General features: G+C 39.5%; 1 protein-coding gene across 5 annotated transcripts in view; it reads left to right on the forward strand.

The window, feature by feature from the left end:
- Positions 1-12,995, forward strand: part of ITCH (itchy E3 ubiquitin protein ligase) — a 55,180-nt gene extending 42,185 nt beyond the window's left edge. For 3 of the 5 annotated variants that reach the window (XM_064674297.1, XM_064674293.1, XM_064674296.1), the window contains 10 exons: positions 687-758; positions 1,358-1,446; positions 2,063-2,222; positions 2,498-2,631; positions 5,181-5,321; positions 7,075-7,195; positions 8,137-8,241; positions 8,444-8,540; positions 8,893-8,965; positions 9,584-12,995. In XM_064674297.1, coding sequence (XP_064530367.1) covers positions 687-758; positions 1,358-1,446; positions 2,063-2,222; positions 2,498-2,631; positions 5,181-5,321; positions 7,075-7,195; positions 8,137-8,241; positions 8,444-8,540; positions 8,893-8,965; positions 9,584-9,683 — 1,092 coding nt within the window. In that variant the 3' untranslated portion in view covers positions 9,684-12,995. The remainder of the gene's footprint in view (positions 1-686; positions 759-1,357; positions 1,447-2,062; positions 2,223-2,497; positions 2,632-5,180; positions 5,322-7,074; positions 7,196-8,136; positions 8,242-8,443; positions 8,541-8,892; positions 8,966-9,583) is intronic. The other 2 variants (XM_064674294.1, XM_064674295.1) reach the window with 2 other exon arrangements.
- Positions 12,996-13,676: the final 681 nt, after the last annotated feature.

Raw genomic sequence — 13,676 nt, forward strand, 5'->3', positions numbered from 1 at the left:
TTCTTTCTGCTGTTAATACAGGAATATATGGAGGCACAGTAATTTATGGTTAATACAAGATCTTCTTTCTGTAGAAATGCTTCTGGTAGAAAATGCAGGGCATTTGACACACAACAGACACGTCTAAGCACTGAAGAATATACTGTGGGGCATGTTAGTGTGCTCCAACATAATTCCAAATTCCAGTGTGTCAGTCCTGGTTTAAATATTCCAGTCAGTTTAAATATTCCAGCTTTCAAGAGTCAGTGAATTATCCTTTGAAAACACTGGAGAGACCAGCCTAATTTCTCACTTTGGATTCTGTGCACTATAACCTAAATTTTCTAATTTTGTGTTAATAGAATTCCAGAATGGTTTGGGCTGAAAGGGACCTTAAAACACACCTCACTGAACCCCCTGCCATGGGCAGGGACACCTTCCACTAGCCCAGGTTGCTCCAAGCCCCGTCCAACCTGGCCTTGGACACTTCCAGGGATGGGACACCACAGCTTCTCTGGGCAACCTGTGTGATAGCAATTTGTTCTTGGAGTAAATTAAAATTCAGATATCTTGATTACCGGGTTTATTTTATGTGGATTAATGAAATTCAACTGTGCCTTTTAATATATACTACAAATAACAGTCCAAACTCAGTATTGGAAACTTTAAGTGACTGTACACTTCACCTCTAAAAAATTTTCTTTCAGCAACTGGCAATGCCACAGCACATAAAGATCACAGTGAGCAGGAAAACATTATTTGAGGACTCCTTTCAGCAGGTATTGTGTTAAAACATGATATAGTGGGCATGAAAAATGGAGTTATTTAAATTTGTCACATATTCTTGATCCTTTAATGTCTTGCTAATGAGACTGACTGAAAAATACTAACTTAATAGTTAGGCTGATATATTAAAAGATCATGCTAAATCATGAAGTTCTGGCACTAGACTGATTCATCTAACAGAGAAGGTGTTTTATTTTTTTAAGTTTTTCTTCAGAATGCTTTAAAACAGAGTTAATTTTGAGGGGAGCACTGGGGCAGAGCAGCTCCCCATTCTCAGGAAGGTTTCATGTTGTGCTTATGTTTGGCACACTTTTCCTCACAATATGTTACATTAGCATGGGCAATGTGCCAAAGTACATTAAGTGGATCTTAGTCTGGGTTTTATGGGTCTTGAAGTGAGTAATGAAATAGTTAAAGCAAAAATTGTTAATTCTATATAGATTATTAGTTGCAAAATTCTTGGTAATGTCTCTAGACCTAAGGCCCAGTTAAAATTTTTCCAAATTATTAAATTGTTAGCCAATAGTAATAATTCTAGCCAGTGCTTGTAGTTGTTTTCTTAAAAAGAACTGATTGTTTTTCTTTTACTAAGATAATGAGCTTCAGCCCTCAGGATCTCCGGAGACGTTTGTGGGTTATTTTCCCTGGTGAAGAAGGTTTAGATTATGGAGGTGTTGCAAGGTAACTACACTGAAATGGCAAATAACAGCTTGTTCTGCAAGTGATGGTGTGAAGGCATCCCCAAAGGAGATATTTCAAACTGCAGTGCTTTCACAATACTGAAGTTTATTCCTTATCTTTCCTCAGAACATCTGAGGAAGGCGGTTCTGGAAGATGTGTTTGCATGTCTGTATTAAATCATTTTCAGTTTGCATTAGGAATGACTTTAATCATCTCAGTGATTAAAGAGATGCAGTTCACTGAACTGCAATGAGCCTTTGGCATAACTGTTAATCTCAGAGTAGAGTAGACTGAAAAAGTGAACAGAAATCTACGTTTAAGTCCAAAGTCTTCAGTGGAATGGAACCAAGAAGTTCATATGTTAATGAGCATTTCCCAAAGCCTGAATGTTTAGATCAGTAATGTGCTCATTTAGACAAGGATGTGTTTTATCCAAGCCACTGCCAGTTGTGTATCATTGTAGCTTTGCATTTTAATTTGTAGTTTGCTGTAGTTTCCTTGGGTGTCAGTGGGCTGGCTGCTCTCTGGGGAAGGACCATGCCAACACAAGTTACCTGCAGTAATTTCTGCTGTGTCATTATGTTGAAATGTGTTTTTATTGTTTGTGTGATTTCAGGGAATGGTTCTTTCTATTGTCACACGAGGTTTTGAACCCCATGTATTGCCTGTTTGAATATGCAGGGAAGGATAATTACTGCTTACAGATAAACCCAGCCTCCTACATCAACCCAGACCACCTCAAGTACTTCCGATTCATCGGCAGGTTCATTGCCATGGTAGGTTCTGAAGCAGAAAGGGACTCTCTCCTGTAATGTTCCTATAAACAAATATTGTGCCATTATAAATGGACAATTAAACAGTTCATTTTTGAGCTGAAATTCTTATCAGGTGCTTGTATGTAACTAAGCTAATTCAGCATATTAGCAGTCACGATATCCATGTGGGTTTAATTCTTTGGCTGTCAGATTTCATGGGTACAGAGTACAGAATGTTGTCATATTAGGTATTCAGTCATCCTTTGCATTATTTTGTCTGGTTTTGTGTTTTGCAGGCTTTGTTCCACGGGAAGTTCATTGACACTGGTTTCTCTCTGCCATTCTATAAACGGATCCTAAACAAGGCAGTAGGACTCAAGGATTTAGAATCTGTTGACCCAGAGTTTTACAACTCTCTCATCTGGGTAAAGTGAGTTTGACTTGATTTTGTTCTTGAAATAGCAATACAATGTTTTTGATTTTCACTTGTATCAAGAAGGAGGTGTAAATTTATTACTAAAAACCCCACTGAGAAGTATAATCTCTCATTGCAGAGCAGAATGGAATTTCTACTGGAACTTTAGATACACAAAGAATAATTTGCTAATGCAAAAGCCTTTCTGGTTCATTGACTATTCTGTGCAGCATCTTGGGGTCCATTTTTGCTGGTTTTTAGTAATTCTAGTTGGACATAGAGGTGTGGAGTCTTGAACTTTATTGTTACAAATAAAGTGGCTTCAGTAAATTTCTGTGAGACTTTTCAGATAACTGATTTAAAAAATCAGCAAAAATCCATTTAATGTTTCTCTAGTACCTGATTTAGTTAGAAAACAAAAAGTTTAGTGCTACAGTAACATGAAGTTAACAAATGTAGTTTATTATTTACTACCATGTAATTCTTTTGACTTTAAGGTTAGTATTGAAGATTTAATGCTTTAAGGAAGTTAATGCTCATGTATTTTGCTAGCTGTCCTGGGTTTTTTGCTCCAAGCTTAATGATTCCATAGCATTCCTACATGCAGCCTTTCATGTCTGCATGGTCAGCCACATACCTGTCTGTCCATACTCTTTTGGAGTCTTCCTTCTCTACTCCTTTGCAGATTCCTCTCCAGAGAGCAGCAAGTAAAAAGGATGTGGAATTTCTAGGCCATTATTATTTTGGAATTATGTATTATAAATATTTTAAGAAAGAATTTTTAAAACCCCTTAGATCCAAAGCATTGTAATTCAATACTGATTTTGTAATAGGAGGATGCCAGGATGATAGTCCATGGTTGATGTTCACCATTTGTTTCTGTAACAGAAGCGATTTTCCTTTCCCAGCAGTTAAAAAATAAATTAGAAGGGAAAAAGACAAATTCAGTTAATTTTTCTTTTTTTGCTTCTGATCCAGTAAAAGCAATTTAGCAGAAAAATTAGTCTTTCTTGTCACTAGAGACATAAAACATTTTACTTAAGAATCATACAAAGCCAGAGTAGTGTTAAACACGCTTTGAGAAATTCATAAAAGGTGAGGATAGATTGGGTTTTGAAATGCACAACTAAATATAAACCCCAGGATTTTCATCTCCTGTAGTACTGAATCTTGGAAGCATTTCCTTGAATACTGAGGAGGGGAGAAAGCAGCTGTATGATCTGTTTAAGAATTGAGATAGGGATTTTGGTTTGATTTTCAGAGCAGTATGTTCTGTACTCCATGTATGTGCTGTTAAGGTGCCTTCACTTTAATTCAAAGCAATTTCTGTAGTGATGAAAATCTTCTAGACTGGAATCCAGGAAGGGCTTTGCCCTTTCAAAAAAACACTTAAGGATGTGAAAATTGGAGGAAAGCCTTCAGAGCTCTGAGAGGGGACACACAGAGCCCTCAGTACAGACCCAGCTGCAGTGCAGCTGACCCTGCTGCTCTGAGGAAGGGACTGCACATTTATAGGGGAAAAGAATCACATCTGTCAGGGCAGACATCACTTTTTTCCTCACCAGAAAAGCAAATTTTATAACTCTGCAGGAAGCTTTCAGTAGCTTTGAGTTCCTTGACACAGTTTGGAAGACTCACAGAATCACTGAGTTTGGCAGGGGACCTTTAGAAGTCATCAGTCAAACCTCTGTGCACAAAGTGAGCTACAGCAGGTTTCTCTTCTTTTCAAAGGAAGGGGTGATTTTGTCATCATCCATCCATCTGAAGCCTTCCCTCCTCCCCCCAGGTTTCCTGCAGTATTTTGGAAAGATGAAGTTCAGACACTCAGTTGCACCACGGGGCTCAATAAACCACAGCCATGCTTTCAAGACTGACATTTGTGTGTTACAGTTCAGGACAAATATCTTGAATTTGCACTTTATTTCAGAGAAAAATGGTCATCAAAACCTCTGCATATGCAGGCAGTTCTTCACAGAAACATGTATCAACATAGAAATTAGTCTTGTACCTGTTACCCTTCTGGCTATTAATGCCTATAAAGAGAAGAGAGTTAGTTTAAAGAGAATTCCTCTTTAACAGTATTTGTACTTAATTAACTTAAGAGTTTGGGACACTGTAGTATATGTTTACAAAACAGTGCCATAAAAAGGCTGGAGTTAAGAGATTATTCATTGACCATGAAAAGTGGCTTCTCACCTGCTGTTACCTGTCAGTGACAGCTACCTTTGAACACATCCTTGCATTAGCTGAGAGAAGGGGCAGTCATGCCATGGAATCTGCAAAAATAGCATTGCTTGAGAAGCTTCTATTCCATAGACATTCCTCAGATCAGGAGGTAGTTGGTCAGCCTTGTGGTTGCTAAATTTGACAGTTGTGCTGATCAGAAGTTTCCAATCAGGAGTACAATTCATGTGTGCACATTGGCAAAACGAGTCAGGACTTCTTGCAAAGCCATAATTATCATGTGCTCCACACCTTTTATCTTCAGGTTCTTCATGCTCATCTCCTTTATTGCATACAAGGTCTCAACATAATTATTTAAAATTATACTTTTTTCCTTACAGAGAGAATGACATTGAAGAGTGTGGCTTGGAAATGTTTTTCTCTGTTGATAAAGAAATATTAGGTGAAATCAAAAGCCATGATTTGAAGCCAAATGGTAGCAACATTCTGGTCACAGAAGAAAACAAAGAAGACTACATCAGGTAAGAATAAGTGAAGACTTTAAAATACTCTTTCTGTAATTTTCTTTCTTAAGTTCTGGCAGCAAAAGACCATCTGTGTCACTTGAAGCATTGCTGTAATTTTGTCTCTGAGTAATTGCTGATGTTGGCAAAAAGTGACACTCGTTTGGATCTCATGTTTGAAAGAGGAATATTGGTAGAAATAAGTTTCTAAAATCGTCTTTTCCCAAAGACTGTGGTTAGAAGAAAGTCCACTTTTTCCAGAGATATTTAAGTTTAGCAGAACACCATCACAACAAATATGAATGTCAGGTATTTCATGAAAGCTCTGCACATGTTAATTACTGTAATTATATTGCTTCAGAGCCTGCTGATACTCTACCCAGCCAGTGGTTTGGTTTGGGGTTTTCTTTAAGAACATTTCTGGATGCTTTCCTGATGATTCATATTTTTAAAAAATAGTTGCAATTTCATCTAGTTTTATCTGAACTAATGTCACAGTCTAATTGTAACAGGACAGTGTTATGAATGATCTCATAAATTGTATTCTCATAAATGAAGAATTATATTTGCAGTGCCAGAATGTTTTAAAGCAATAGATTAGGAGAGAAGGAGCCTAAGAGCAATTAAGTAATACAATTGTGAACAGTGACCTGCTCTGTCCCTAGACATCCCCTCCTTCCTCAGTGTGCAGCAGTAGAGAAGCTCTGATTTAAGGTGTGAACTTCAACACACAGACTTGGAGGATGTGCTTGCAAAAAAAATCACACATAGCAGGCACAAACTAAACTGAGTCACAGGAGAGTTTTCCTGTTTGTTATGATGTGTTCTGGAAGGCTTTTTCCACGGGCAGGGGGAGGGAGAAGGGAGTGGATTCTGTTTTCATCACATAAGGAATCTGTGTCACTTCAGGGATTCACAGGAAAGGTGGTGTTTGCAGAGGAAACACACTGGCATTTGGCAGGAGGGAGGATCTGCAGAAAATCATTCCCTTCTAGTTTGTAGGAACTACAAAGTTTGTAGAAACTCCCTTCTAGTTTGTAGGGAGAGCTCAGATTCCAGTTTCACTCACTTTCTGTTGTCTTGCTCTTTATCTGCTTTAAATCCCCCAAGTTTCTAGGATTGAAATAAGAAATAGCCACCTCTCCTTTAGGCTCCAGTGCTCCTGACAGGTTAGGCTTGGATTTAGTATAATATCTGCTTCTCCTTGGGTTCAGGTTCTTTGAGTCTCCTGTCTGCTTTTCACCCTTTTATTAATGGAGAGTGGAGTTTCTGCCACAGAGCAAAGTTTTATCCTTAACAGAAACAAATATGGAACTTCCAAAGGGACACAGTCATTCTGGTAAGCCAGCAGTCCTGCTTGCTCTTTCCCAGTACAGCTTGACTTGGTTTTTACCTTGTCATGGATCATGACTGAGATTTCTGGGGAGAATATTGGGCAAAATCAACTCTGCATTTTGAACTGTCTTCAAATACCTCAGGACTGCTGTGCTCTCACGGAGGTAATCAGTGAAGAGATGCTGCCTCCTCTTTGAGTGTAAAATACTTCTGTAGGAGAATAGTTGGACACTTCAGGTTTAACTGAAAGAGCAAATGAAATCCTTTGCACAGAGTAAAGGTTACTAATGAAATTATACAATGCTCTATCCCCAGAACTTTCCAGACTTTCTGTATTTTTTTTAACTTAGCTTACATTTCATCTCAAAACAGGCAAAGATGAGGACTTGGGTTAGCACTGGCCATTTAAATTACCCTTCTGTGTCTTCTTTTCCAGGCTAGTAGCAGAGTGGAGACTTTCCCGAGGTGTTGAGGAGCAGACACAGGCTTTCTTTGAAGGCTTCAATGAAATTCTGCCACAACAGTATTTGCAGTATTTTGATGCAAAGGAACTGGAGGTAAAGGATTGTTTGGCTATTGCTGGATCCAGCTCATTACACATGAAATACTCTTAACTGCAGTCAGTACATGTGAGGAGCAGAGCTCACTAAAGCTGACACCTCTGTTTTATGGAGGAAACTTTATGGAGTACTATTAGATTGGTGTGTTTTCCTGAACTTGCCTCTTAGCAACCTACGTAGATGTTTCTAAAGGCCAAGATTCTGTCAGCAGAAATTTCTTACTGAGTTGCTTTTGTAATCCTGAGCAATTTGATTTGGCTGTTTTCAAAGAATGAGTAACCTGACAGAAGGGGAGATAAAGCCAGATATGCAATGAATGCTTGCATATAGATTGGACCTGGCTCTAGATGGGTTTGATCTCTCAAAATCACAATTTCTGAAGCATCTAAAAAACAAAAACATCAAAACAAAACATCCTGTCCCTAGTGGAGAATTTTATGGCTGGGCAAAGATAAACTGTTCTGGCTTGAATTGTCTGTGTAGAATCACAGAGGGGTTTGGGTTGGAGGGACCTTAAAGCTCATCTTGTCCCACCCCCTGCCATGGGCAGGGACACCTTCCACTGTCCCAGGCTGGTCCAAGCCCTGTCCAACCTGGCCTTGGACACTTCCAGGGATGGGGCAGCCACAGCTTCTCTGGGCAACCTGTGCCAGGGCCTCCCCACCCTCCCAGGGAAGGATTTCTTCCTGAAACTGCAATCAGTTACTTATGGCAGAGATGCTTTTTATTTTGTAGCCTCTCCAAATAAACTTCATGAGCTGTCAATATTTTTGTGTAGAAGTTTCAGATAAAGTTTAAAATCAAAGACAAGTGTACTGTTATTGGAGGTGCTGCTCAGGGTGGGTGCAGCTCGTGTGCTGCTTTGCTATGTGGGAGGTCACAAAAGGAAAGTGATAACTTGTACTCATGCATGTATTTCCTTTTCTTCCCCCCCAAAGGTGCTTCTCTGTGGAATGCAAGAAATAGATCTGAATGACTGGCAGAGACACACCATCTACAGGCACTACACCAGGACCAGCAGGCAGATCGTGTGGTTCTGGCAGGTTTGCAGACTTTGGTTTCTTGTCAGACCAGCAGAAGTCACAGAGCACAGCTACAGCTCAGGGCACAGAACCCTGAGCACACCTGGAGAGTGCAAATATAAACTGTTACTGCTGATCCAGCTGTGGCACTTGTTTGTCTGTGATTATGATGATGAATATATGAGTATCAAATCAACTGTTTGTTTCAATTACTGTTTTTCAGTTTGTGAAAGAAATAGATAATGAGAAAAGAATGAGACTCTTGCAGTTTGTGACTGGAACATGCAGATTGCCAGTGGGAGGATTTGCTGACCTCATGGGTATGTATTAATAACCCCTCTAATGCAGCAGAGACTTTTTAAAAGAACCAAATTATATATTTGTGGACATTTTAAGTGAATTTTATAATGAATGCTGTTTTGTAAGCCCTGCACATACTTGAGCTATAATGGCAAAAGAGATGTATTAAGCTTCAAAATCACTTCAACTGATGCATTTTACCACATGCATAATTTTGATCCAGGCAGAGCTGTATAATGAGACATTTTTCTGTGCAAATAAGGGTGATCTTTTCTTTGTTTAAGCCTTGCCTATTCCAGGTGTATTATATAGTATCATATAGTAATACAAAGGTAGCCAGACCTATACCTTGTCTATTGGAATTTGTTACAGGGAGCAACGGGCCCCAAAAATTTTGTATTGAAAAAGTTGGAAAGGAAAACTGGTTACCTAGAAGTCATACCTGGTGAGTACATAAAAACCCAGAATATCACTATTGCTCTGGTTTTTACTGACCACAACCTACTTGGAGATTTTAGTAAATGGGTGAAATACTGAAATGACTGGAACTCTGTAAAAGCAAACACAACTTACACCAATAAACTGTGTTGTTGAATAATAGCTGATCTTCTGGAAAACTCTTATAGCATGGAGTAGATTCCATTGCAAATTCCATGGATTTGTGTGTTACTGAACACTTAATTAACAGTACTGTTTAAAGAGGTTTGTTATTACTGCACTCCACGTCTTCTTAGTGAAGGAGCCACATTCACACAGTCTTCCCTAGGGAAAAGGTCACTTCTACTCATTTCCTCAGGTTTTACCAGTTAGTAAAACCACACAAATTTAAAATTTCAAATCTGAATGATGACTCTAGTTAACCAGGTAGGAAGGGTTAGTGAAAACTATCACTGTTCAAGCACTCTGCTCTCAGAAATACATAAATTTATGTCAATAGTCAGCTTTTCACAGGGTATAAATCCCAGTATCCATCTGCACAGCAAAAATTAACCTGTTCTCATAACGGATTTTTTGTGACTGTTGAATTCTTTGTCAGTACGTAAGTTTTTTTCTTTATTTTCAGTTTCAATCGCTTAGACCTTCCACCATATAAGAATTATGAGCAGTTGAAGGAAAAGCTGCTGTTTGCAATTGAAGAAACAGAAGGATTTGGGCAAGAGTAGCAAAAATTTGCACCTTGAAGAATGAGAACTCCACACGATGTATGTTCTTCACTTCTTCTGCTTGTTGCACACTTCATTGTAAAGTAGACTTGACTTGGATTTATTTAACAATACTAATGTGTAAATAAATGGATGTTATCCTGAGGTTATCCACATTAACTCTGGATTTCTACTGAGCACCTTCAGAAATCAAATGAGCAATCAGATAATGGCTACAAGTGACTAATGACCGAAGTAGAGGTTTAATACAGCTTTGGGCTCTGCTTTGTTTTACCATTCATTAATTAGAATGTGTCCTTAATGACTGACAGATTTTTAACAATAGTTTTGTCTTTCCTTTTTAGTAGCATTTTTTGCTACTGGTGCACTGGGAAGTTCATTGGTAGCTGCAATGCTGCAGCAGCATCCTGAGCCCTCTCCACAGCAGTGTCAGAGCCAGCCAGCCTGGATCCACCTCTGTGCTGTGAGCAGCTCCCGTTCCTTAAGCTCCTTTTTCTAACTCAAGTGTGGCCAGACTGTTTTTCCCCACCTGGAGTCTGCTCACGTGCCAGCTGGACTCAAGCTGCTGTTAAGGGGATGTCAAACTGTGGCACAAATGCAGGGCATAGCTTGGCTTTGGTTTATCCCAACCCTGCTCCTGTCAGCAAAACAGACACCTGCCCAAAGTTGCTGGAACTGCTCTGTGCCCTCCGAAGGATTCTGATCTCTTGCTGTGTAACACATTTTAACTCTGAAATCAATATTAACACTGTGGTACTTCACTTGTTTTGCAAAAGACGAGCCCACCTGGGATTGCACTGATTGCCTTGAGGTCCCTGTTTGCAGGCTGATGTTTGTCAGCAGTGTTAATGGACATTGTCCTCGGTGTTTTTCCTACGTGTTGCAGTCAGTTTGCTCCGAAGAGTTCGTTGGGTTCTCAGGAAGAGGTACAAAACAACTGGATTCAGAAAAGGATCCCACTCATCATCTCTGCGGATGAACTGATGTGTGAGACTGGCTGAGGCCAAGAGGATTAGGAAGTTCAGGCATGCATTACAGGTTTCTGAAATGCTGGAGCATCAGTAAATAGCTCGATAAAGTTTGAAACTAAAGTTTTTGGGAAGGTGTCTAGGCTAATTCACCCTCAGCTTCTTACAGCTAGTAACTTTTGTAGTGGGTTCCTGTTGGATTAACAGCATCCTTTTAGAATCTCTTAATATTCAGTTCTTTTCTGGTTTAAAGAACATGTTGCATTTTACTGCTTCTTTAGACTGAATGCACTTTTTGAGTCTGGTCAGCCCTTTCCCTGCCCACAGGCAGACGCCAGTGAGATGAGCTGTAGCCACAGGGAGATGTGACACTTGAAGTAACATGTAGCACATATGAAAGCACGCCTGCAGTTCAGAGCAGTGTGGCAGGAGCTGCTTTGAAGACTGTTCTAGATAACAGAGCTGAAACAGGACAGTGGGAAAGTGTAAAACAGAACTTCCAGTCTGGAAAAGAATATTTCTTTCCTGCTGTCCCATCCGTCTGAACTGTGAGAGGGAAGAACTGCTTGGGGTCTGAGAAGAACCAAGGCACTACAGGTTTTAACTGACTTAGGAGCGTGTCAGGGCGAAGTGGTAAATGCTCTGGGAGGGCAGGAGGGTGGGGCTGGAGTGAACAGCTGTTGTCAGGCATATTCAAAGAAAGGCCCAGGGAGGGTTGCTGGTGATACAGAAATGCCCCTCATTTTAAGTTTCGTGATGGTGAGAACTCACCTTCATGGTCTGACTGGGAGGAAAATTGCCAACTTCAACATTTGGTTGTATTACATTATACAGCTCATGAGGAGAAAAAAAGCCTTATATATATTTTCTGTTTATATTAATTCTTATGATGAAATGTAGTTATCTAACATATTTACAAGAGAGAGTAAACTAAGCAAGATAATGCAAGATTAAGCTATGAAAAATAGTCTATGTTCTGCATATTGCTTTACGATTCATGTAGGGAACCTAGAACTATTGTTCATGTATAAATATCACCCAAAAGGCTGTCAGCCCTATATTTTTAAAATAAAGAATAGTTATAATTGAAATAGCCTTAGCCCTAGTTCTATAGGGTTTGGCTGTTGAATATTTTTATGGTTGAAATGTTTAGTTCAGGAAAAACATACCTGCTTGTATATATTTTTGATGTCCAGGATTCCACTTATTCCATTGTTTCTTTTAATTTAAATGGCATGTTTATATGTCTTTTCTGCTGTACCAGGATGGGAGGAAGGGGGCTGGATATCCCAAGCACCAGATATGATTTAAAAATATTGCAAATAAAGAATTCATTGAGAGGGGAAAAATAAAACATGAATAAAACATTAGATTTGGCCAAAATATAGAAAGCTTAAAGCAACTTCACAGTGTTAAATTGGCAATATTTCTGAAGACACAAGTTCAGATTCCTCAGGCATTTGACTTGTGAATACTAGCAAGTCTGTAAATTCTTACAGCATGTTGTGTTGAAAAAAAAGGAATTAATATGAGCCAGTGGTGCACTTTTCAGTTCTTTCTGGGGATCTGGTGAAGCAATACAGGGATGAGCCCAGAGCAGCCAATGTCCCAGATAACACGTTAGTGTGGATTGGATTCACAAGTGAGATTTTCAGCAGAGATTAATGAATTTGTCTCCCACTGCTTCAACTGATTTAGCAACCTGAGCTGCATAAAGTCATAGTAAGTTACAAACATATGTTTATATGCAATCGTCAACTGATCCTAATTATCAAGTACTAAAAGAACTTTTATTTAGAATTTTCCCTCGTGAGAGTGATGTGAGAAAATGAAATGCTGAGAATTAACAAAGCCTTATTGTTTTGGGTAGCTCAGGAACTGTTCATATACTAATGACATGCACAGTAAATACATCATGTCTTCATCTGACCTAGTATGGAAGTTTGGGGTTTTTTTAATCCAGTTGCGTGTGTTTAAAAATAAAAAGCTTTTTTTAATTATTCTGAGAAAAATAAAACAAAAAAAATGCTTGTTTAATTTTTAATTTTATTTTTTTTTTGGTTTTGCATTTTATTACATGCTGCACTGGATTTGTATTTTCAACTCTGTTATATTGGTATCTCCAGCCCCCTTTTTGTGGTGTCTTTTAATTTTCTCCAAGATTCACTGTTTGTGTATATGTGCTCTAGTGAACTCGTGAAGAAACTGGGATCAGCAGCACTGGATTGTAAAATACTGTACTGAAATTCATTGTCGATATTTCCTTGCATTGTAATTTCAAATACTCAGGTAACTGTAACAGTATCTCCATAAGTCAAATACTTTTATAAAACTACTTAAAGAACTGGTAGTTCTGGTCATTTTTCCTGGTGTGTGATGGAACATCCGTGTGCAGATGAATTGTTTGGGGTCGGGCTGCCTGGGGTTGTCCTTCTAGCAGAGTTCTTTGGGAATGTTTCTTTCCTGAAAGAACACTGTTGTTAATTGCACTGGAAATTTATTAGGAGCTTTTGGACTCAATTCCTGGATTTTTAGTGCTTGCAGATGCTGCCCTGCAGAGCCAGTGAGGGACGTGGGCTGGAGGAAGGTTCTGCAGGAGCCACAGTTGTAACATTTCCTTATGGCACTCTTGTAGGGATAACAAAATGAGGAATGACACTGCAAGTGGTTAGGATTGACAGCGTGCCACAAAGGAGGGGGAAAAAGCTCCAGTGAGCCCAACCAGGTTTGTGTGTCCCTGATCCTCCCTGAAGGGAGAAGTGGCCTTCACGTTCTCCCTGTCATCAGGAGCCTCTCCTGCCGGCCTTGACCTTTCCCAGATGACTGAAATGGGCTTTGCAGTGACATTCCAGCTCCTCTGTGCTCACAGGGACATCCCGTCAGGTCTCAGGAACCTGGTTATGTCCCATTTGGTCAAATGCTCCCTAAACAGGTCATCCTGCCTGGTATTCCTTGCTGCAGGCCTTCCCACGGGGTTCTCCCTTGGCTGACTTTCCCAGGTGTTCCCACAGGCCGGGTTAACACA

The sequence above is a fragment of the Pseudopipra pipra genome, chromosome 17, assembly GCF_036250125.1.
Source record: "Pseudopipra pipra isolate bDixPip1 chromosome 17, bDixPip1.hap1, whole genome shotgun sequence".
Taxonomy (NCBI): domain Eukaryota; kingdom Metazoa; phylum Chordata; class Aves; order Passeriformes; family Pipridae; genus Pseudopipra; species Pseudopipra pipra.